This window comes from Panicum virgatum, chromosome 3K (assembly GCF_016808335.1).
Source record: "Panicum virgatum strain AP13 chromosome 3K, P.virgatum_v5, whole genome shotgun sequence".
Classification (NCBI taxonomy): domain Eukaryota; kingdom Viridiplantae; phylum Streptophyta; class Magnoliopsida; order Poales; family Poaceae; genus Panicum; species Panicum virgatum.
Window position 1 is genome coordinate 44,803,467 of NC_053138.1, and position 26,056 is coordinate 44,829,522.

At 46.3% G+C, this 26,056-nt stretch overlaps 1 protein-coding gene, 1 long non-coding RNA gene and 1 pseudogene across 2 annotated transcripts; 1 reads left to right on the plus strand and 2 right to left on the minus strand.

Moving 5' to 3' along the window:
• The first annotated feature begins 982 nt into the window (after positions 1–982).
• Positions 983–2,355, plus strand: LOC120700943 (alpha carbonic anhydrase 8-like). The gene is made up of 3 exons (XM_039985135.1): positions 983–1,382; positions 1,555–1,613; positions 2,284–2,355. Exons 1-3 carry the CDS (start codon positions 983–985, stop codon positions 2,353–2,355), a joined length of 531 nt encoding a protein of 176 aa, XP_039841069.1.
• A 7,029-nt stretch (positions 2,356–9,384) lies between these two features.
• Positions 9,385–12,803, minus strand: LOC120700944 (annotated as a pseudogene).
• A 4,957-nt stretch (positions 12,804–17,760) lies between these two features.
• On the minus strand, positions 17,761–19,076 carry LOC120699306. The gene is made up of 2 exons (XR_005685363.1): positions 18,535–19,076; positions 17,761–18,135 (listed from the first exon to the last, which is right to left on the minus strand). It is a non-coding gene; the product is annotated as an uncharacterized LOC120699306 (long non-coding RNA).
• Positions 19,077–26,056: the final 6,980 nt, after the last annotated feature.

Here is a 26,056-nt window from a genome sequence, read left to right on the forward strand (position 1 = left end):
ACACGACAAAGGTAAGGGTTTGCCGTGTGGGTTAGGCACATGGCAAACATTAGGTTTTGCTGTGTGCTGGCCCTTTTGCACATGACAAAATAAAAGTAACAGTTCAAACCCACTGAAGTAGGTCATGAATAAAAATATTATGAATAATCGTTTACAAATTATATAAAATCGAAACGTGAACTAATAATTATGAAATTTGTCATGATCTCATGTCATCATATATCGAGTCTCTGGTAAAAATTTAGTTGGATTATTTACTTTTTTCACAAACGCTGCTTATAAACTGTTGTTTCTCCGCAAAAGATCCATATACTTTAAAAGATTTTAGTTACGTGTGTATGCATAACGATTTGCAAGTAATAATTTGGGTTCTAAACTTTTTCTATGGGTAATACACCACATAAAAGTAGTTCATGTGCAATCATGATATTTTTCTGAATTTATTTGCCATTTTTTGATTTTTTAGTACTATTAGAATTGAAGTGGGAATATTTAAATTGAGATATACATGCATAGAAAAATACAAAATTTTGAAAGAAGCACTTCATATGATATATTACGTTAATTTGATAATACTATGTAATGTACATTTCGTTAAATTTAGTGAAACATGTTACGAAAACAAATTATGGAGAAGAAAAAAATTAGGTTTGCCGTGTGCCAGAACCTAGGCACACGGCAAAAGTAATTGTGTGACGTGTGCCATGATTTTGGCGCACGGCAAATCGGTGATATTGCGGATAATTTTTTTTAAAAGAATCATTTGAAATCGAAAATTAAAAAAATTTAATTTGCCGTGTGCCCAGATCCAGGACACACGGCGAACTCCTATTTCACCGTGTGTTTAGTTGTTCGCCGTGTGTCCAGGATCGGGCACACGGCGAACTTTCCAGCACTTAGCCGTCCGGACAGCTCTCCCTCTCTCTCTCTCTCTCACTCTCTCTTCTCCCCGACGCCGTGCCGCCGCTAGCTTCCCGCGCCGATGTCGTGCCGCTCTGACCCCGCCCCGCCCCGTCCCGACGCCGCGCCGCCCCGACCCTGCCCCGCCCCGACGCCGGCCGGCATGGCTCCTACGCCGCCACGTCCTGCCCTGAAGCCGGCCTCCGTGGCCGCCGCCCCGCCCCAACCCCGCCCCGCCCCGACGCCGACCGGCACGGCCCCTGCCCCGCCCCGACGCCGGCACACGCGGACGCCGCCGCGGCCCGACGTAGTCCCGGCGCGGACGCTGGCCCGCCCCGACGCCGGCCTCCGCGGCCCCAACGCCCCGCCCGGTCCCGGCCCAACGCCGGCCCGCGCGGACGCCGCCGCGCCCCGACGCCGGGCCGGCGCGGACACCGGCCCTCCCCGTCCCGCCCCAACGCCGGCCTGCACGAACCTGCAAGGTATCGATGCTAACATTGATCTGTTCTTTAATTTCTTGGTTCATGCCTACTATGGCATTGGTTTAGATCTTTTCCTGTACTTTGTACTATGTTTATACAATTGGGTATGCAACTTTATATTTTCGTATTCTTGATAAAAAAAATATTAATGTATGCTCTGATTACTTTGCAGATGCATGCTTAACACGTTGTAGTTTCATTGAGACAGATCTTCATTCTGCCCATTTACAGGTATGCAAACTATAGTGCAAGAACTCAACATATTGAGTTGCCATTCAAATACATTATGTTCAATGTTACAAATCATTATGAACAGTAGAATAATCTCTGTATTTTCTCTTGTTGTTGTATGATAGTGTTAGAGCTGCTGGTGTTTAGATATATGTCATTGATCCTCCCAGCTATATGTTGTAGCATCCAAAATGTGGTAGCAGAATTCAATGCTTACCGAATTACATTCACGAGACATGCCTATTTGTTTTCAAGGTTAAAAAAGGTGTTAGGCGATCTCTAGGTGTATGTGTAGTTGACAAACTATATATGAATTAAACACCAAGATGGCTGAATGCATACTATAGTTTCATGCCTTGATTTTCCTAATACAGCCTGTGTCAATTGTTTTCCCTTCATAGTATTATGCTATATTATTCTCCTGGATTGCTGCAAACATAAGATTTAGGAAAAAATCCATTTTTGACCATCCAATTCTGGCCTCAGCGCGGACGCCGCCCCGCCCGGACGCCGGCCCGGCGCGGCCACTGCCCCGACGCTGTGAGTGCATACTCATTTAAATTAGAAATTAGTTACAAGTTTCAATTATATGTATCAAAAATTAGTGTTGTATCGAAGTAATTCGAATGGCGATATTGTAATTTTTAATTGAAACAATTTTGTTAATTAGATTGGGACAAGGAGGAAAGAGGAGGACGACGAGGAGAAGGAGGCCACGCCGCGCACGTCGTCGAGCCCATAGGTGAGCAGCATAGGCAACACTTGCTTTTCGTATTATGTTCGTAGCTGATGTAACTTAGGCGTCTCCCATTCGAAAGAGATACGGTAGGGAATATGCAAATCTTTGCATATCTATATCCGTATCTGTTTAGAATTGTCCACGTTTTTTGGACAGCCCAAGAGTGCGTAGATGTGGTTAGTTTTCATAGTCTACTCTAATCCGTGCAGAGTTTTGGCATCACCTCTCTGTTGTTCTCCGGATACACAATCTCCTTGACAGGACGTGTATTTGGAGAGCAGCGGGGAGGTGCTGCCGAAATTCTATCTTGGCTAGGAGTGGATCATGGAACCAACCATATCTACGCATCCTCGGGTGGGATTAGGACCTATCTTCTCCTATTAGAGTTTGTTAGACATCGTGTATATGCAATCGATTTTTAAATTTCTTGCTCATATATTAAAGGATGGATGATCGTGAGTGGATGTACAAGGGCTGGCAGAGCGAGCAAGAGTATGTTGAGTTTGCTCTAAAGGTCAATGACTTCTTGAAAAAAGTATTTGATAGAGGACAGAGTAGAATGCCGTGTCCATGTAGCAAGTGTGAAAATAGGATACATCAATCACAACTCAGTATGGGTAAACACATTATCACAAATGGGTTTGTGGAAAACTGTACCCGGTGGATCTGCCATGGTGAAGCCCATTGTGCGAGAGAAGAGGTCGTCAGACAACGCATTGATGATTATGATGCTGATGCTGGTTGCGCAGACATGTTAGCAGACTTTCATGAAGCACACTTCGAAGAAGGACCTAGAGAGGAACCGCCAAAGCCTACCGCAAAGCAGTATTACGACATATTGTCTGTGGCACAGAAACCACTTCATGGGCATACCAATGTTTCTCAATTCGATGCTATTGCACGCGTACTGGCCCTAAAGTCTGAGTGTGGCATTAGTCAGGATGGCTTCGACAAAATGTTGACGGTTTTTGGTAGTCTACTTCCGGAAGGACACATTCTTCCAAAGAGCATGTACGAGGCACAAAAACTTCTTCGTAGTCTTAAGATGCCATACGAGATGATACATGCTTGTCCGAAGGGATGCATGTTGTTTAGGAAAGAACATGCAGACGCAAACTATTGTACAAAATGTAATTCATCTCGGTGGCTGGAGGTAGACTCTGGTGATGGTCAAAAGAAGCAGCTCAAAATTCCTGTGAAAATTGTACGGTACCTTCCATTCATATCAAGAATCCAACGTCTATTCATGACCGAGGAGTCAGCACAACAGATGAGATGGCACAAAAACGGCAAACGCTACCGTCCTGAGAAGATACATCCATTAGATGGTGAAGCATGGAAACATTTTGATAGGCGTCACACAATGAAAGCTCTGAAGGCTCGAAATGTACGTGTTGCGTTGGCAACAGATGGATTCAATTCTTATGGAATGACGGCTGCCCCGTACAGTTGTTGGCCCGTGTTTGTTATCCCCCTCAACCTCCCCCTTGGAGTTATCTTTCAACGGCAGAACATATTCTTGTCATTGATAATTCCTGGATATCCGGGGGACAATATGAGTGTGTATATGGAGCCTGTTATTAATGATTTGCTCCATGCTTGGGAGGAAGGTGTATGGACATATGACCAAGCTACAAAGACAAACTTCAAAATGCGAGTGTGGTACATGTACTCCCTGCATGACTTGCCAGTGTATGCAATATTCTGCGGCTGGTGTGTGCACGGGAAGTTCCTTTGCCCAGTATGCAAGGCAGCTATGAGGTTCATCTGGTTGGCGAAGTGTGGCAAGTATTCTTCGTTCGACAAGCACCGACAATTCCTCCCTATTGACCATCCATTCCGACGAGACATCAAGAACTTTACGAAAGGTGTCATGGTTGATGACCCTCCACCGCAGATGATGTCAGGTGCCGCGGTCCGTGAGTGGTTACAGTCGCTGAGGGTTAAAGCAGGTGGTGGTTTTGTGGGTTATGGCGAAGAGCATGCCTGGACTCAGAAGTTGGGCCTGTGGAGGCTCCCCTACATGGATGATCTTCTTCTTTCTCATAACATTGATATGATGCACTCGGAAAAGAATATTGCTGAGGCACTCTGGGGTACAATCATGGACATTCTTGAGAAAACAAAGGACAATGTTAAGGCCCGAGTGGATCAAGCTAGTTTATGCGATAGACCAAAACTGAATATTCCGCCACCCAAAGATGGTAAGAAATGGAAAAAGCCTCCAGCTGAATTCGTCCTGAAGAAGCACCAAAGGAAAGAAGTACTAGAATGGTTCCAAACTTTAATGTTCCCTGATGGGTATGCAACGAATCTAAGGAGAGGGGTGAACTTATCTACTATGCGAATCAGTGGGCTGAAGAGTCATGACTACCACATATGGATTGAGCGGCTTCTTCCGGTGATGGTTTGAGGCTATCTCTCTGACCATGTCTGGCAAGTGCTAGCGGAGTTAAGCAATTTCTTCCACCAGCTATGTGCTAAGGAGTTGTCTTAGGCTGTGGTTGAACAAATGGAAAATTGGCCCCTGTGTTGCTTTGTAAGTTGGAGAAAATCTTTCCACCCGGCTTCTTCAATCCGATGCAGCATATGATTTTGCACCTCCCGTATGAGGCATGGATGGGGGGCCTGTTCAGGGCCGTTGGTGCTACTCGATTGAGAGACAACAAAAGATCCTTCGAACCAAATGCAAAAATAAATGCAAAATAGAAGCTTCCATTGCATAAGCATACATTCTAGATGAGGTCTCCAACTACACAACAAAATACTATGGTGAAACCCTTCTAAACGTGCACAATCCACCCACTCGTTACAATGAAGCCGAAAATGAAACGAACCTCAGCCTCTTCAAAAGGCAACTTGGAAGTGCAAGTTGTGTGACTCCTAAGGCCTTGCTCAATGAAGAGTTGCGCACTATCATGATGTATGTGTTGACCAACCTAGTGGAAGTCGAGCCGTACATACAGTAAGTTCTCAACAAACTATTTCCTCGAGTATTAACTATTCTGCATCCAACCCCTTTACCTCTCGTTTATATAGGGAATTTACTCAACAATTCTGGCGTCGCCGAAGAGTTCCAACCCCACAGGAAGTTGACACCCTTCTTAAGTCCGGTGCGGGACAAAGAGCCCCCGATTTCATTTCTTGGTTCAGGCACAAGGTATAACAAACCCTCATGCTTGTTAGACATTTGAAGTTCCTTATCCATGCGAATAGTATAACAAACCATCATGCTTCTACCTGCAGGCCCAAAATGATGTGTCTATGTGTCCCGAGTTGAGACAAGTTGCCAATGGTTGTGCCTATAGGATCTTATCATACTCCGGTTATGATGTCAATGGATATCGCTTTCACACAAAAAGCCACGAGCAGAGTCGGCCCAATCGAAGAACCACAAATTCCGGAGTTTGTACAACAGCCCTTGATGGGGTCGAGTATTATGGCATAATTGAAGAAATCTATGAACTCACATTTCATGGTTGCAAACCTCTTAAGCCTGTCATATTTAAATGTCATTGGTTTGATCCTAACGAAGTGCGACGGACCCCTCATCTCGGCCTAGTCGAAATTCGCCAGTCATCAGTGTATCCAGGAGACGATGTCTATATTATGGCTCAACAAGCCACGCAAGTTTATTATCTCTCACATCCGTGCAAAACCGACGATCGCATTACGGGTTGGGACGTTGTGTACAAGGTATCACCACACGGTAAAGTACCTATTCCAAATAATGAGGATTACAACATAGACCCAAACACATATGATGGGGAGTTCTTTCAAGAAGATGGGCTTGAAGGGCATTTTGAGATAGACTTCACCAGAGTGATCGAAATGGAAGTACACGATGATGAAATGGTTGATGACGAGGACGCTGGTGAGGAGGTTCGTAATGCGAAGGACCTAGAATTACTTGAGCGATTACAATTAGGCGATGACAATGAGGATGAAATTCCACCTTTAGAGCATGGGCTTGAACTTCTCGACTTGCGTGATAGTGATGATGAGACATGATCCAGCTAATCCCGATGAAGATGATTATTTTTAATACATGTATGATCCGTACTAATTGATTTATTAATGTTACTTTTTAATTATGTCGCATTTATTTTCTTTCTCTTTATAAGATCGTTTTGTATATATGTGCTGATTGGTTTACTATTTTTAATTGCAGGTGATTGAAGAAAGATGCCGGGCGGCGGACTTCAACGATCGGTCGCCTCACTGTACAGAAGAATGATGCCACACTCGGATGCTGGTGAGGGCTCCGATAGGAGTTCCGGGTTGGGGCGAGGCAAGGGTCGAGGGAAGGGTGGACCCAAGAGGGGTCGAGGGAAGGGTGGAGGCAGGAGGCGTCAAGAGCCTTCGCCTGTACCGCCATCTCAGGAGGAGGAGGAGGAGGAGGAGGAGGAGGAGGAGGAGGAGGAGAAGGAGGAGGAGGAGGAGGTGGAGCATGCCTAGGAGCAGGAGCGGGAGGAGGAGTGGCAGGCGGACGCGCAGGAGGAGGGGGGAGTCGTCTAGTGCTGAGGAGGAGGACAGGGCCGAGGATACCTCTACGCCGGCTGTCTGGTTGCGATGTCCCTCGCGACTCCCAGATAGGCCGATACATGTTGCCTTGCGCCCGCTGATTCGATCGTGCGGGGATATGTAAGTAATTTGACATGTTATTACTACCTTTTCATTTCCTAACTCGAAAATCATGGTACAAACTAATATTTTCTCTTAATCACTTTTGCAGGAGTTGGACTGTCCTCAGTGGCGGTGCTCACAAACGCAAGGACAACGGCATCCTGGGTCTTTTGTGCAGGGAGCACTTCCCAGGCCTGGTCCACTATCAAGGGCGGTACGAGCCGCCCTGGACGTGGGACCACTACATCGCCGCCAACAACAATCAGTTGGATCGGAGCGGCAGAGCCTTTGAGAACAAGGCAGAGCAGGTAAAGGGCGAGCTTTGGTAAGTTTTCCCCGCCAAAAATGGTGAATACATCACATTCATTCAACTTTTTTTCAATGATGACATGATCCATCGTCTTTATATGCAGGATTTTTACAGGTGTGATGAGGGATACGAAGAGTGGGCGGCGATTATGGCTCACAATCGATGCGTTAAACTCGTCAAGGACATGCATTATGAGGCGCAAGTCCAGTGCGTCATCAACTTTTGTGCACTTTTCCTAAAGCAGAAGATCGGGAAGCCTGAGGCGAGAGAGTTGAAGCTGACCTGAGAGCAATACTTATAGGTAAGTTTAAATTTATTATAAGATTAAAAACATCGTTAAATGTCTCTCTTCTTACATGTCATGCATTTGATCACGTGTAGGTTCTTACGTGGTGGTGTCGTAATGATACCGTGTGCTGGGAGCGCATAGTGGACAAGTGGTTCGACCCGGAGTGGCAGGAGAAGCACGATGCTGGCCGTCAACGGCATTGCTGATGCCAGGTCTAGCGCACCATCAAGGCAGCCTCAACAACGACGAGTACAGGGCTAGATGGGTACACACTACACAGACTCATTTCTCTAATCTAACGTTCAATTAAGCATAATTTGTAATCAATTCTTCCTTTTTCGCAGTCGTTCTCGCATGAAGGCCAGGAGTGCACCCCATTCGTGGGATGGGCTCTGGTCCGCAAGGGCAAGGCGACATCCAATGTCTCCTACAACCCTGACGACCCGCCCTCGGCGTACAGCAACCCGTCCGTCCATAGTCATATCGACGAGTACAGGGCTAGATGGGTACACACTACACAGACTCATTTCTCTAATCTAACGTTCAATTCAGCATAATTTGTAATCAACTTCTTCCTTTTTCACAGTCGTTCTCACATGAAGGCCAGGAGTGCACCTTATTCGTGGGATGGGCTCTGGCCCGCAAGGGCAAGGCGACATCCAATGTCTCCTACAACCCTGACGACCCGCCCTCGGCGTACAGCAACCCGTCCGTCCATAGTCATATCCAGGCGTACACAAAGATGGGAAGACATGTCCATAAGCCAGACTGGGATCCGAGGACCCATCCCCTTGATGGAGAAGTCATTATGAGGGTGGGAAGAGGCAAGAAACATGGGCGCCACTATATTGGCGACGACCTTGTAGACACGGCCAGCACTCCCACCCTCTCCCAGATTCGAGCGAGGAGCACGGTCATACGCCCACGGCTGCCCGCGTCGCAGCTCCAAGTGCAAGAACTTCAGGTTATTTCTTATTTATTCATAGTTCATTCATTTTGTACATATATTTTGCTTTGGATTGTAACATTGTCATGAAATATTGTAGAACCAAATGCAAGCGCAATAGGCAGTGTATGAGGCGGCGCTGGCCGAAGAGAGGAGGATACGACAAGAGAACGAGCAGAAGCAGGCGGCCGAGATGGCCCAGATGTACAACTACATTCGAGGTCTTTCTGTCCAAATGGGTAATCCCATCCCAGCCATGCAATTCCCTGTGGCTCCTGCTCCTACTACTCCTCCGGTGAGTATCTTGAAAACCCTTTAGTTTCTTTTGCAGTATTAGATACTTAGAGAACTTTAGATTTAGAGATTGTGACTTACATTACTCACTCACTTAACGATTTAGGGGACCTACATATTTTGACTTGCTTAGATTATAACTTGATAACTTGGTTTTTGTCTCACCTGCAATTTACTGTATTACAATTTTTGCAGAATCTATTGGCGGCATCGAATACGCCAGAATTGTCGCCGGGCATCTCACCGACGCTACCCCCACAACAGTTGTTCCCACCTCAGCTCGGCGTCCCACCACCGTTCGACGTCCCACCACCGTTCGACGACCCACCACAGCCATAAACTTGTTTATCTGTGCACTTATGGACTTGTAAACTTTGCATCGGACTTGTGGATTTGCATTGAACTTTTAGACTTTCTATTGCACTTGTGGATTTGCATTGGACTTGTACTTTGTATTGAACTTGTGAATTAGCAGCTTTGTATTGTACTTATGATGTTTGTTGTCATATATAATGCCTTGCATGTTGTTTGTGATATATGTATTGATATATGTTGGAGTGTGGTCCTTTAAACCTTAAAAAACAAAAAAAACAGGGTTTCTTGGGTCACTTTGCCATGTGCCGTGGCCATGGCACACAGCAAAGTGACCGTATGGGCCGGCCTGGAACAAGACTTTGCCGTGTGCCAAAACTTAGCACACGGCAAAGTTACCATACTTCGCCGTGTGCCTGCTGTCCCGGCACACGACGAAGCCTGGAGCTTTGCCGTGTGCCTGCTGTCCGGGCACACGGCGAAGTATGGAACTTTGCCGTGTGTCCACGGCGCAGGCACACGGCGAACAGCCGCCGACGCCGTCAACTGGCCGTGACGGCGTCTGCTCGCTTTTTTTCGCCGTGTGCCTATATATACACATGGCGAATAGGTTTGCCGTGTGCCCGACTATTAGCACACGGCAAACACGGTCTTTGCCGTCCCGTGCCATCGGCGCTTTGCCGTCGGCCACCATAGTCTTCGCCGTGTGCCTACGTGTCTTCGCTGTGTGCCTCGGGCACATGGCGAATTCGTGGTCTCCGGTAGTGCAACCTGAAAAGAAAGCAGAACAATAGTTTATCACTTGATGTGAAAACTTTGATGCAAGAGATGAACTGTACAGTCCTTTTTTTTTTGCCTTTTGTTCTTAGAACTTTTTTGCTCACCTTTGGCATAACTATGTCAAACGCAGAGACTTTCGTCTCATCTTCCATGAGACGTGCATAAAATGGCTTCAGTTGCTTGGGATACTCTGATATGATCACTGGCCTCTTATAGTAGTCATCAACTAGATAACTGCCAATTCTTTTGCCGACATATATATTTACATGAGTACATGTCTACATGATGACAGTAAAGAACGGGACTGTAACAGTAGTCTGTAGGTGTAGCTTCAGTACAGGAAATACTTGAAGAAGGGTATTCACAGCTTCATTGTAGGTAATCCTTTCCCAGGGGCTGGACATTGAAGAATTGATATGGAAAATTTTTCCATTATTTTCCTCTGTCCACAGAAACTTGAGCTCATCTGAACAATTCTTAGATACTGTGCTCAAAAGCCACATCAGGCCATCCACGGCGCAGGAGATTGCATCCTGAAATGAAAGGTGGCCTCAATATCTCTCTCTATCTCTGTGTGTGTGTAGAGAGAGAGAGAGAGAGAGAGAGGTGATTGAATGTGAAACCCTCTCCATACCTCAAGTTCTGCGAAGGCAAGCTCCACATTGATGGTCCATCTCTCGGCCAGGAGCTTCTGAGGCTCCAAGCTTTCAACCTGGAACGCTGGGTTGAATGTGTAGACGCTGCTAGCGCGTAAGCATAGGTCTCAAGATGAAGTGTATGATTAGGTGAAAGATAGAGTGGATGCTGAAAGGAGTTATCGGAGAAGTCTGCACTTCCATGCTGCTCCAATTGCTGTGCAAGCTCACTCGCCCTCTGAAGGTCCAGTTCAGCAGCTTCCAGCGCTTCCTTGTTGCTCTCGCTTCGTTTGAGCGCTTCGATTTGCTTCGTTTTCATCTTGATGGAAGCTCTAATAACAACTTCAGGTGTGATGGCCCTGTTATCCGATTTACTCGTTGGCCGCATTACACGGAACATTTTTCTGCGGTCTCCTACAACCGTAGTGGTTGTTAAAATTGGGGGGGTATTCACGTGGAAGAACCCATTGGTCTGGAAAAATGCATGCGTAGCATGGACCATTTCACTTCGTACACGAGCAACTGAAGCCATCTGCATGAAGAACATGTTTTTAGAAAATGGACAAAGATCCGACCTTTTGCATCATCCAATACATACGGCCATTATCGATTATTACATCATCACGCCAATGATATATTTAAAAAATTCTGAAGGTAAATTGCTCAAGAATTATACTCATATCATTCACATAATCTAAAGAGAAATCTGCATGAACATAATGGAATTACTAATATACTAAACGTTGTTTTCAGGAATAGTAACCACTTAAAATAGCAGCGTGATTATTGACAAAATTGAATGTCAGATTAATTAGTCTCGGATTAAAGTAATCACAACTCTACTGCATACCGCAGTTGTTCGAGGTGCGAGCTGCGGGTAGTCCTTGATAAGTTCCATTGGCGGAGCTGTGTATTGGCCAACGTGGGCCATGCCCCCCTTGGCCCAGACTAAATCCCAAGAATATGTTGCGGTTTGGCCCAGACTAAATCACATCGCGGCAGCCGCGTCTGCTGCGATACAGCCGGCCAGCGCCGCAGTGATGCGTATCTCGTCAGGAGTCGCTTCCCCCTCTGTCGCCGCCCCATGGCTTCTAGCTCCACCACCTGCCGCCGCTCATCGGCCTTCGTCACCTGCTGGTAGCTTCGCAAAACACAATCTCCAGACTCCAACGGCTGCAATCGCCAATCCCCATTCCAATACCCCAATCCCCAATCCATTTGTCGAATCCCTAATTTCCTAGTGCTGCCGCTGCACAACCAGGGGAACTGAGCACGAGCAGGTCTTGTTCCTTCTCGGTAAGGGGCCAGGCTCAGGAAGTCAGATTAAGGTAACTAGGCACATTCTTTATCTCTTCTTGATTATTCTTCCTTCCGAACCTCAAGTACAGGGGAACTGCTTGTGAACTGATGATCTATTTTATTATGCAAAATAGCCCCTCCTATGTTTCGTTTCTAGCTCCGCCACTGATAAGTTCATCAGGAGGCAACTCCACGTTTGGCAGAGGATACTTGTCGATGTCGACAGCTCCTATGTGCAGCACTTTGTCCACTCTGAGCTCGACAACGTGCTGATGATTTTTGCCTTCCACAAGTTCTATCTTGCCTTCGACCAACACAGAAGCTCCAACCGCAGTAACTTGTTAAAGAGGACACAGAAGAATAATCCACTACTATCTGGATAAAAGAAGCATCACATTAAACTCCACACTTTGCTGTATAACTATTCACTAATCGGCCGGGACTGACGAATTTCTGAAACTAATCATAAAGAGACAAAGATTAGCTACGGTCGATCAAGAAACCTGGAGGTCGGGCACGCATGACCCGTCGTTGATGCGCACAAGCGCGGTTACGGGACGCAGCTTGTAGGAGACAGAAGACGGGGCTTTGTCGACGGCGGAAGCACCTCCGATCAGCTTGGCGATGCAGCGGATGAGCGGCACTCTTGCGATCAACACCTCCGTGCACTTCAGGCTTGTCATCTCCGTCGCGGGCATCCCCGGCGGCGCCATGACGCCGCCACCGCGCTTCGCCTTGATGACGTCGGCGGACTTCACCCAGCCACCGACCACGGCGCGCTTGCCAGCCAGTCCAAGGCCACAGTTGGGGCGGCCCGCGATGGAGCGGAGGGTGGCTCGCCTGGAGTACTTGGAGAACTGGACTGATGCCGAGCCGTTGCTGCTCGTTGTGGCATCTTCGGAGGAAGACGAAGAGGAGGGTAGTGAGGACGCCATTGGTGAACACTGAACCGCTAGCGATTGCTTAGTTCGATGGGGATTGGGGAAGACAAGGATACGGTGCTGGGATAAATATGAGAGGGAGACGGCAGATATGGCGGGAGAGGCAAGGATGCTTTGCTTCTCAGAGGTTTTGGGGAAAACGAAGGGAGAAGGGGTAAGTCTGGTTTGGGTTGCTTGTACTTGGGGTACCTCAGCTATACTTTGTTCCTGGCCAGAAGAATAGGCAATACTTTTTTATTATACTAGCGGAGATGTACGTGACTGCACGTATTTAATTTTCATTCCATCCAGCAACGATGTTATTTATTTTTCTTCCATAAACAACGATACCAATGCAAAGTAAAGTAAAGTGTGTGCCAAAAGAAAGTAATACGTGGGTACAAAAGATTTGTAGATGAATATTTGGTGTAAAAAGAATTAGAATTTTAGTGGAAACATTTTCCTTCTATCAATTTTGTGGGTCTACACCCCCTTTCGTCAAACCTTTGACCTGACAAGTGAGATCTCCGTGAGGGTACGGTGGGCCTCATCTTGGTGAGAAAGAGTTACAATTGTTTCAACTTTTATAGTATAGATATTTTGTATTGACAAACGGGAGCTTCTTATTAATTCAAACGGAAGCTTATCATTATACTCTAGTATTTTTAAAGTCGATACATGTTGTGGTAGGTTGAAGAACTTTATGAGATATTTGAATATATATAAATAGAAGTTGATATTGCTAAGATTCAAAAAAGGTAAATTTTAAGTTTTAAACAATAATTAATGAGTTCTCACCAAGTTAATGTTTTCTGAATTTAAATCAAACGATTTATATACTGTCCCAATATTTGTGACTTGAAAATATGAGGACCAATGGTGGTCACCCATGGATGATGAGTGATTGACAATATCGTGTGGATTTTGATGTATCTTTTGGCTCGTGATGTGCATATATAAGATGCGACATGGCGGTCGACGGCGCGTGGTGAAGGTTAGGCGAAAGATTCATGCTGGAAAATTGTGGTGAGGGATGGACGCGAGTAGGCTCGGAGAAGCGAAAGGTTCATGTCGAGGGACCAAGACGGTAAAGGGTGAATGCGAGTAGGCCTGGACCGAGGGACCCGAGGAGGTCGTGCGGAGCCATGGGCGGTCCACACGGTGCACGTAAGAGTAAGAGTACATGGTGATGAAGACGGCGTCGGCCAATAGTCGGCGAGGATGATGGCGAGTCAGGTAGGCAGACCATGCGGCGAGCGCGCGCGAACGACTCGAAGGCGTCAAGGCTCGGCGGGAGGTCGGATACGCATCGACATCGGCGGTTTGACCTCAAAACCAGGAAATCTGTCACGTCATGCGGCGGCGTGCGGGAGGGTTTGACCGGTTTGGCCTCAAAACCGGGGGAGACGGGTTTAACCGGTTCGGGCCTCAAAACCGGGGGCAGACTTAGCGCAGTCAAGGTCCGGGTGGAGGGCATGTGGCGCCATCGCGAAGCTTGCGTCGAGGCGAAGCGAAGTCGTGAAGGCGGTGTGTCTGTCCAGTGTTTCTATAAAAAGTTGGACGAATTTGCCCCTGCATGGCCGGTTATTGTAATTAATAGCGCAGGGGTATGTCTATCTTTTGGAGGAAACTTGGAGGATAAGAAGAGAGTGGTGGGCAACCATCCAATTTGGTTGATTAGTTCCTGTCGCCCCCTCCTTCTCCCACTTGATTACTCTCTTTTCTCCCCTCTCCTTCTTCACCTAGGGTGAGGGATTTGAGATGGATTTTTTGAGATTTGTGCTACGGATTCATGAGAAAGGAAACCCTTCTCTTGAGAAAGGAAACCCTTCTCTTCTCGTGCCCTATGGACTTTTGATTTGAGTTGAATCATGTGTTCATACCATCAATCCCGAGTGCTTTTCTTTTTCGAAAATTTTCGGGTCCATTTTCTTGTGATTTTCGATTCGAGAGTTCCACTCCATCGTTTCACGAATTTTTTTCGTGAATCTGTTAGATCTACTTGTGGCGATTCTATAGCTCAATTTTTATCTCGATTCGTTTAGTTTTGACGAAGTATTATACATTTAAAGTGTCGAGCTTTTGCGCGTGCTCTTCCTCTTGTACTTCTCTGTTTTTGTTTGTAGGGAACGGGGCGCGCGCGGCCCACGGCTGCGGCCAGCCTTGGCGAGTCGACGAGCATAGGCTGCGGCTTCACGGCGCTGCGCTCGGTGCCAGCGGCCTGCGCACGCGAGCAGGGGCGGATGCACAACCGGGGCCAGCCTTGGCGAGTCGACGAGCATAGGCTGCGGCTTCACGGCGCTGCGCTCGGTGCCAGCGGCCTGCGCACGCGAGCAGGGGCGGATGCACACCCGGGGTTCGGCTCAAAATTTTTTCATTTTGCAGTAGTTTCTACCTCTGGATTTGGATCAATTGCTGAAGGAGAATTTGGATCAATTGCTGAAGAAGAATAAATATATTACTTCGCGATGGCGCTTTTTGTATGTTATCTATCTTTCCGTTTATATTTTTATGTATCTTTTGAACTGTGAGTTTGTGGACGTCTATATTTAAAACTCGGCCCGGGGTTCGACTCAATTCCGCCACTGCACGTGAGGAGACGGCGGCTCTGCTCGCTGCCTGCGTGGCGCGCGAGGGGCGCAGCCAGGCGAGCGGCAGCGCGGCGGCGGCGCAGCGGACCGCTGCAGCAACAGGCCGCGGCCCACGTACGGCCCAGCAGCTCTGGTGGGCGCTGCACAGGCCAGCAGCGAGCGGACAAGGCAGCCCAGCTCGGCTGGTGCTCTCGGCCCCCACGGAGAGCAGGCCCAGCACGTGTGCAGCAAGCAGCACCTGGGCTCACAGCCCAAGGCACACGCACAGCAGCAGGTCAGGCCGATGGTGCACAGCAGCACAGTGAGAAAGCATTCCTTCTCTTCTTTAGTTTCTGCACATCTGTTTTTCTCGTTGCTACAGTGAAGACAGGCGACTCCAGGGCGATTCCTAGATCCGGCGTCGATCTCGTCGTCCCCTCCACTCCGGCGGCCTCTCTGGCAGCCGAGGAAGGGTGGATCGGCCAGATCCACGTCGAATACAGTACCTAGTATAGTTTAGTATTAGGTTTGTAGTTTCTTTGGTTTTGGTAGGGTTTCTGGCGGTGGCTTCGATGAGGCCGCTGGCCTGGCTTTTGCTGATCCGAGCTGCTCCCGGAGAGGCCGCTGTCGACGGCGGGATCTTCAGGAGGAGATTTGGAAGGTATGTTTGTATGTATATGGTTGGTCTCCTGGTGACGGGAGCCTTTTCCTTCCTCCTGCTCTTTGCTACTGTTGGAGGTAGGAGGCTGGTGGTGGCCGATGGGATTGTGGAGCACAGTGACGGTGTATTATGCAGAGGATTCTGTACCAATGTGGTCTTCTTTGATGTTATGTTATGCGTTGGTATTTGAGTCCTCTGTGGACTTGTGTGTGCCGGCTGTGTCTACGATGTCAGCGGCATCGCCAACCTTGCTGCTAACGACATGGATGCTGAAGGCAAGAGGATTCTTCTCTACCTCCAAGGTAATCCTATTGACCGCGGTGTCGTTTGGGATTATCTTGTGGGGTTAGTTTCCCAACACGAGAAATCGGGTTGGTTTTCGGCTACCACCTACGTTGGTGGTTCAGTTCCTCTTCAGGGTGATTTGTCGTCTGGCGAGCTGGGGTTATTGGCAAAGACGTCAGATTCCTCGGTGCTTGGCGATGTGTTTTGGCCAGATCGTTCAGTGTTTGTAAGGCATGTCATAGTCGATATGCTGCTCAAGACGGCAACAAAAACCTTTCCATTGCCAGGGAGGAGGTCGGCTTCAAACTCTGCGCTCCGGCCACCAGCGGCGATGAAGACCGGGAGAATTTTACAGGAACTAGTTTGTATATTTATTTTCTTTCTAGGGTGTTCTTGTAAGATCAGGGCTGTAACCACCAACATTTTCATATGAAATATAAACCCGGTTTCTCAAAAAAAAATCTGTTTGCTCATTGATTTCACGTTTAGATTAATTGATTAAATTGGTACCTCTGGGTCACTAATACTGGTTAATCTTTGCTTTGATTAGATCAAATTGATTAGTCCTTTGCGTGCTGTGTTAGCTCTAGTTAATTAGTTCTTATTGCTAATCTTTGCATGCTTAATTAAGAGATCTATTTGTGGTGAATAGTTTCAATCTTTTTGGTGGGACTCTTGATTGGTCTTTTGGATAAGCTTGGCTTCTACTTATTTTGGCCTTAGCTAATCTTTGTCATATCATCGCCTGCTTACTTAAGTGAAGCTTTTTGTTGGTAACTTTGCTCACGTCAATCTCTTTGCTTTTCCATCTATCTTGTGTCAAGCTTTAGGCGTTTTAACTAATCTTTGGTTCCGCTGGATCGTGCCTTGCTTGAGTAAATTGTTTTTTCGCTTGCTTCCGTTTTGCGTCGAGCTTCTCGTAACCGTTCCTAGGGTGAACTTGTCACGTGTTGACTTGTGTCACCTTAGCGATTAGAAGAGAGGTGTGTCGGATATAATTCGGGACATTCACCCCCTTTGGTCGCCTGTCCGGTCCTTCAAAATATATCAAAGATGAACTTGCAATGCTTCCATAATTTTATCATTTTCAGGGCGACTATGTGCTAGCTGGCATGACCCGCTAATTTTCAATGTTACCAGAAACCTATAAGGTATCGGTGCTGACATCGGACGGTAAAACTGTAGACAATATTCCCGCTGCAACATGTGCTCTATGTTACGTGAAACATCTAATTCAATAGTATAAAAATCAGTAGAGAAAACCCACTGCAACTCGAACTCCGTGAAAAAAAAAATCCCACGGCAACATATACCTCATGCTGCATGTAACAATGAAGAATATAATTTCTGACGTTATAAAAAATCACAACACAACATTTGTGAATTTCATGTAACATTTTAATTGAAAAGATTCCCGAAGCAACAACACATTATAACAAGTAATTGCTGCATCAAATCTGACTGGTTGTAAGATGGAAACGGTACTATAATCTGAACATGCATACTCACTTAGTGCAACATTGAAAAAGAATAATACCAACATCCAAACTTAGTTGGTGCAACATCAAAATTTATAGATTGCAGGATGGGATTTTTTTCAAACATCATAAATCACCCGAGGCAACATAAAAAAGCTGTTTATGCAACATTAAAAAAAAAGCAAACGCTGCCATGGCGAGCTTGTGTGCTTTCTCCTCCACCTATGGACGCCTTTCCTCGGCTGAGGAAGCTGCAGCCAACCACCCTTGCCGCATGGATCTCATCCACCGCGGCTGCCGCCTCCACAAGAACCCAATGTGCACCGCCTCCTCCAACATCATCTATAGCATCGTCGACGTCGAGCTGCACCTTGGCTCCTTAACCGCAAATTCACAGACATGCAAAACCGTTTTAAGCATCAGATCGAAATGACTATTGAAACAAACTTATCCAATCACTGCAACATCCAACCAAAAAATATGTAACAATCCAAAGCATGTCGTGAAACAAAATTCTAGAATCATTACAGCATCCGCTCAAAATAAATGCTACTGCAACATGCAGAGGGCATCCAAGGTGCTGATGGTGTCGCTCGGACAAGCTAGCAGGTACTAGTGTGCTCTTGCTACTTTATTGAGTCGTCCCCCACCTTGCCTTTGCCGAGGGCGATGCGTGGAGCGAGCAGTGCGGGGGGCTCGAGCGTGGCGCACAGGGCGGGCGCAAAGCAGGGGAAGAGGCGGAGGAAGGCGAGGAGGAGCAAGAGGGAGCAGACAGACCAGAAGGCGAGCTTGGAGAGGAGCGAGGCCGGCATGGGATGGTGGTGGCTCAGGGGGCACGCGGTGGTGGTGGTAGTGGTGGAACTGCAGCTTGGCAGCCGCTGCGCCGCCGTCCGCTGCTGCCGAGCTGGGTGCGCCGGTCATCTGCGGTGTCATCCCCTCGATCCGCGGCAGTGCGATTGGCCCCTAGATCTCGGCTCGGGCCAAGGATTGGGTGGGATTGGGGGCGATTGGGTCCACGGCGGCGCCGGAGTGGACCGCGAGCTCCTCGCGGCCGGTGGGGAGCAGGATCACCACGCGGTTAGTGAGTCCCGCACGAGTTGAGCGCGGGTGCGAGGCGCGCTCCCCTGCTCCTCCGCGTCGCGATGGCGAGCACCGGTGGCCCCCGCCGCCGCCCTTGTCGCCCGCCGGGGAGGTTGCATCGATGGGGAGAAGAGGCGCGTGTGGCTGCAGAGCGGCGGAGACAGCTCGAAATGGAAGACGTGGTCGTGTCGGAGGCGTCCTCTGGAAGGAGGCGCGTGGGGGATAACTTGCGCGCGGCTGGTTTCATGCGTTGGATGTGTTTGTATGGCTGTGTTTAGATGAGGGGAAAAGAGGGAGAAAAAGTCACATCAGTCACTGTAGCACACTGTAGCACTTTTCGTTTGTTTGTGGTAAATATTGTTCTACCATGACCTAACTAGGCTCAAAAGATTCGTCTCGCAACGTACATCAAAACTATGCAATTAGTTTTTTTATTTAACTACATTTAGTACTCCATGCATGAGTTATTTGCTATATTTAATATTTCGATGTGATAGAAGATGTGATGGATGTGATGGAAACTTTGGAAATTTTGTGGGAACTAAACACACCCTATGTTTGTATCGTACGGTGGATGATGCGTCCGATCGATGGCGGGTGTCGGACGCATGATCCTTAGGTTTAGTTAGTGAAAAGTTGTTGGTTTTGATACTGTACCATATTTTATTGTTACTTGACAAATAATATCTAATTATGAACTAATTAGGTTTCAAAGATTCATCTTGTACTAACTAGTTAGACTGTGTAATTAGTTATTTTTTTAACTGCATTTAATACTCTATACATGTGTCCGAACATTTGATGTGACAAGTACTTTAAAAAAGTTTTTGGGAACTAAACAGGGCCTTAGCATTCCCCATAAGGCATCTGGAATTTGAGAGCTAATCGTTCAGCAAAAGTGCCGAACATTCTTCGCCAAATAGCAAACTACTACATAAATGTTATTAGAGGCGGGCAAAATGGTTTTTTTGAGGCGAACAACTCAACCGCCTGGAACCATCATCACGGTTAATCGAGACATTTAGGGAGACGGGCAGCCAACCGCCTTGGTTAATCCATTAACCGAGGCGGTCATGTTAAAACAACCGCCTCCATATATATTATTGGAGGCGGCCCCTTTAGTATGACCGCCTTGTTTAATTTGCTTAACTAAGGCATATGCTTTTAACGTGATCGCCTCAGTTAAGATTTTCTATAATACAAAAAAGCATATTTGATTTCGAATTTGAATTTGAAATTCAATTTGAAAACCAAATCAGAATACATGCTTACGAAAGGGTAAACACATATATTACATCCATTCATGTGTCGAGCGATTCACATAGTATTTCATATATTATTTCACAAATATTACATCCATTCAACATCAGCGTACATGTTCAAATAATTACAGAAGCTAAGAGCACCTAGTCGAGTTCCAGCAACTTATAGTCCTTCATGTTGAGTTGGGTTCTCTGGCTGCGTAGCTTCACGAACTTGTCATCCGTTGCTAGCTCGCTTTCGGCATAGAAGCAGGTACCCCCAACATGACAACATTTGTCAGGGACAAACTTACAAATGTTAGATACTATTTGGTTGATGCTTGCCTTGTCCACACTTGACCTTCGCCACCATGCTATGAATTTTTTTGAGCTATAGCCAGCTTCTGTGGTAACTTCCGCAAGTCCCGAGGTACTCACAAGCATAGTATCCACACAAGACTGAGTTTTCAAGTTGATTCGTGCACCGCATTCATGCAAGACATAGTCATTAGGACACATAGATTGCATGCACGATGTAGTAGAACATACACTTATTCATACGTACCGGGAAATCTCGCCTCAGGCACAGTTTTGTGCTATACTTCTGCTTCTTGCTCTCAGACCACCGATCATAGCAATTGGGTCTTCCATGTATTTCCTGTAAGCGCTGTATGCCAACCACTAGTGTTAACGACAAATTTGATATATACTTTGAGGGCATAAGGAATTGTGTGGTCACTTACTATCGCTGACAGTATTCGAAATCCTTATACGCATCCTTTTTTGTATGGCGCAAGGAGTCGAATATAACAGCCTTTGTATCCTGAGGATAGATGACAAATACAACCCAGTGCCCATGATGCCCCGGCTACACAATTAAAACAATATAGATCTCAATACTTAAAACATGAAAAATGGTGAACCCAGTAGCTATTGCAAGTATCGTTTTAACTTACCCGAATTAGTGCCCGGCAAGGATACACCCATCGTCCTGGATCTTCTGCATGTCTTGTAAGATGTACTATCCTTTTCTGTACATGATCTCGCCTCACATTTTAACTCAAACCTCCACTCGCTGCAAACCGTCCAAATTCACTAGACTTGGGTGCGTGTCTGGTACATTGTACCCACTAATGGCCCTTGGGTAATATGCATAGGAGATAGGTAGATAATATTTTCCCCTAGTTCCTGGCATGCATATGATTGCATCCTACAAGCATAATGCAAGTCGTCGTCATGGCATTGTTAGTTTGATCGTAATGCGCGTACCTTTATCGATGGAGAGGTATAGTAATCACTTACAGGGCAAAAAGGGTGACTTGTGCAACATTGAGGTCCTTTCGCCACAGCAGCCTATGAATGTCATGGAATTCAACGATGAAAAGACAATCTTCTTCCAAGTAGAAGTACTCCTTGGGGGCCCTCACAATGAATTCCGTCATGCCTAACTTCGCAGCATACATATACCAGAGATGGAACCTCCGAACCTCCTATGACTCCTCCTGGACGAGCTGGCCCAAGATCAGCATGAACTTGCCATTCTCGAAGTTATCAGGGCAATCAGGAGAAAGAGGCCAGACTTCCGGCGGTGTTGGTTCCCTATAATTAAGACAACAATTATAAGAAGATATTTTGGAATAAATTTGAAGACAATGATTATAAGACAACCATAGTCAAATTTGGCGTTATGTACCTATCAAACGTTGTTGTGTACTTGAAGTCTTCTGCTATTTAGTATGCGGCCCATTCCTCAGTAGTGACGTGGGTCGTTTTGTCCTCATCTTCTACTATAGGCTTCTTCGGCACAAGAGGACATTGCCCGATGCCCTTTGGACCACTTGGAGGCGGTGTTTCATTGCCTAGTGCACCCCCTTTGTCCTCAAGGACTGCTACCTAAGCCACTAGCATTGTCGTCATCACTTGGGCTACTTGGGGGAGACGGTGACGGTTGCGATGATTTTGACGCCAGGTTCTCCATTAACAAGACAATATCTACCTTGTTCCATAGCACGTGAGAGCCGAGAGCACGGCCGATGGTTGCGGCTCCTTCTTCAGTGGGATCGTCAAGTTCATCCCTTTTGCTGTCATCGGTCGTTCACGCCACGTCCACCAACACATATATATTTGGGCGGGATAGGTTGCCCGTTGTACCTGGCTTCAGGGTCTAGTGGCTGTACTAATCCATGCGCCATATCCTTCTTCCTCCCCGTCCTGCCCTAGGGCACTTGGAGTATGGCTAATGTTGACTCTGCAATCTCATCGACTAGGTTCCTTTGGGGTTCTGAAGTACCGGCTGGCTGTACGGCAGCATGACCTTGTTGTGGCAGTATGCCAGCCTGGAGGAACATCTGCATCCTCAGCTCCACCATCCTGGGGCCGTTGCTCGTGAAGGCCTCTTGTATCGTCTCCACGACAATGTCTTTCATTGCCTCATCTCTGCCTTTCTGGATGAGCCCTTCCTTGTATCTCTGCCTCGTGTGGTGCGAGGTGGTGTCGGATTGAGATGAGTCCATTTATATTCTTCCAGCTGTGCCTTGAGGATACGCCTCGCACGCGGCCGCGGTGCTCGGGGTTTCCTAGCGCCTCGGTCAGCACGTTGTGCTGTGCTGACCGATTGGTTTGAACTCCCCGTGTTGCATGGCCACACTGATCGTGATCGAAGCCTTCTACACCTCCTCGGCCTTTGGCTTGTTATACTTGGCCCTGCCCTCCTTTAGTTTCTTAGGATGACAGGCATAGAAGCAGTCACGTCCCCTCTCATCGACGCTTTTGAATGGATTCTCTAGCCCGGCCGCAGTTGGCTCCATTTTCTCCTTCCACTACTTCTTCCTCTTAACGACATAATGCCCAAGTGGTGGACTAGCACATTCTTCTTTGCCAGCTCAGAGTACTGCTGGCCCTTGACCTTTGCTTTATTGATACTCATCTTTTCAACAAACTCTTCCCAGATGTGATGATTGATGAAGTTGTAGTCTTTGTAGGGTGTCTTCCCTTGCTGCACGTAGTGCCTATTGAGGTGTGACCACAAGTTGCGAAGTGCTTTTCCTAAACAAATAAAGCATGGAGCTTACACAAATCTTCATCAAATTGGTGCTCGGGGTTTCCTAGCGCCTCGGTCAGCATGTTGTGCTATGCTGACCAATTGGTTAGAACTCCCCATGTTGCTTGGCCACATTGATCATGATCAAAGTCTTCTTCGCCTCTTCATCTCTCCCCACACGACAACCGCATTCGCCATAACCCACTGGCACTAGAAGATGGTTATCTATAGTTCACCGCCATAGTCAAGTTCCCATATCTGCTTAATCTGCCCAAAGTATGCCTTGTTGTCCCAGTGGCCTCGTTGATGCCCTCATATCGAACCCCGCGGTTCTGTGCTGCGCTCTTCTTAACCTTCTCTTTCATGTGGAACCTGTATCCATTGATGTTGTACCCTTTTCCATGAGGTGATTTGAGAAGTCGGTGAAAGCATCTAGGCCCCTAATTCATGTTTTGGTAATTAATGACAACATTTATAGACTAATGATTTCTTGAGAGACTTTGTATAGAAGGTTGATCCATGAGAATGTGTGCATGAGTGGGTGCCCTGAAAAGACTTGGAGATATTCATTCAAAGGAGAAACTCAAGGCAAAGGTATATGATAGGGCTTTTCTATTTTTACCGGTCATGAGGTGACTAGAGGATGAAAAATGACTAGATTAATAGGATACTCTTTGCTTAGGGATTGCATTCTTATGAGTGTGAGAGCATCCTAGTGCATTGCATCAAGAGTTTGAGCTTTGTGGCACTAGAGAATCTTCAAGCAAGCATCATCGACTTGTTACTCTTGGGAGTTGCCACACCCTAGACGGCTTGGAGAAGTTGATTTCGTGGAGCCCTTCAAGGAGATTGTGGAGGAGCCCCGAAATTGGTTGTGAGAGGTCTTTGTGCTCACCTCGCCGGAGTGGTGAAGAGCAACCCTAGTGGAATCGAGGTTTGGAGAGGTTCATTGATTCAAACCGGCCCAAGATCAAGGGGAGTCTCGATAGAGGAGAGGTTGATTATTTGAATCCACCTCAACGTGGATTAGGGGTGACCGGCAAGTCATCGACACCACGGAAAAAATTCTTGTGTCAAGCTCGGTTATTTCATTGCTCATTTCAATTTTTGCAATTTACTTTGAGCAATTTACATTTCTAGTTCTTGAATTGTCTCTTGTCATCCTAGGTTGCAAACCCAACTAGTAATAGGTCTTGCTAGAAGTAGAAGCTCTCTTGTTTTACTAATTAAATTTCTCTAGTGTTTGTGTTTGAAGTTTAAAACTGCCTATTCACCCCCCTCTAGTCGGTGTCCTTGATCCTACAAGTGGTATCAGAGCCAAATACTCCATTAACAAGGATTTAATCATCCTGGAGTAAGGATAATGACTAGTGAAAATGGGATTCATGTTGGGAAGCCACCTAACTTTGATGGGAACAATTATAATTATTGGAAAGTTAGGATGACATCTTATCTCAAGGCCTTGAATATAAAAATATGGAGAATTGTGAATGATGGATATGTCATTCTTGGTGAGAAAAAGTTGACACCTCTAGATGAAGAGAATGATTTACTCAATGATCAAGCCGTGAATGTGTTGTTTAGTGTTCTTGATGTTAGTGAGTTCAACCAAGTCAAGGGTCTCACTAATGCTAATGAGATATGGAAGAAACTAATGGAAATTCATGAGGGTACCTCAAGTGTGAAAGATGCAAAATTGTATGTGCTCAAGGGAAAATTTTGTGAATTTGCCATGAAGAAAGAAAAAAGTGTGCCTGAGATGTTCAACCGGTTGAATGACATTGTGAATGATCTCAGGAGTCTTGGGTTTGATGTACCGGATGAGGATTTCTCTCACAAGTTTCTTAGATGTCTTCCGGAGAGATATGATACTATAGTGACTTTGCTAGTGAGATCAAATTTGAAGACCACAAGTCCCACACAAGTTTTGGGAGAAGTGCTCACTCATGACATGTTCAAGAAGTAACAAGATGAAGTGCATGGTTTGGCAAATGATGAGAAAAAGAAGAGTGTGGCTTTCAAAGCACAATCCTCCAAAGGTGAAAATGATGAAGATTGTAATGAGGATGAGTCGGATGAAGAGATGGCTCTCTTTGTTAAAAGATTTAACAAATTTATGAGCAAGAAGAGTTATGGAAGGAAAGATCAATATTCAAAGAAAAACCCCTTCATCAACAAGAAGTGTTTTGAGTGTGGTGAAGAAGGTCACATTATCGTCAATTGTCCAAACAAGAAAAATGACAAGAACAAGAAGAGCAAGAAAGATGATGACAAGAAAAAGAAGAGATTCATCAAGAGAAAGAAGAATGGCCAAGCCTATTTTGTCGAGTGGGATTTCGATTCAAGCTTCGATGATGATGATGATGATGATGATGATGATGACGACAAGCCATCCAAAGGTGTTGCTGGAATCTCCATCAAGGAGGCTCCTTCACTCTTCTCCACATCACATTGCCTTATGGCAAAAGGTGGTAAAAAGGTATTATAAGATGGTGAACTTGATGAACTCACTTATGATGATCTTGTTGAAATGCTCAATGATGCCGATGAATTCATGAGCAAAGAAAAGACAAAGTTGAAGGACTTGAAGTTGAAATTCACCTCACTTGAAACATCCTATGAGGAGCTAAAGACCTCTCATGAGAATCTCAAAAAAACTCATGAGAAGCTTGAGGAATCTCACAACATCTTGCTTGCTCATGAAAACAAGGCAACATTGAGTATTGGTGTTAGTTGTGATTTAATCAATGATAAGTGTTGTGCTTCTAGTTCAACTATCCCATCTTGTAGCTCAAGTGACTTTTCATGCTCAAGTAATACAACCTCTTGTGATGAGTCGCTCATTGTGGAAAATGAATTGTTGAAGAAGGAGGTCACTTGCTTGACCAATGATTTGAGAAAATGCTATGGTCAAATGGCAAAATTCAATCATTGTTAG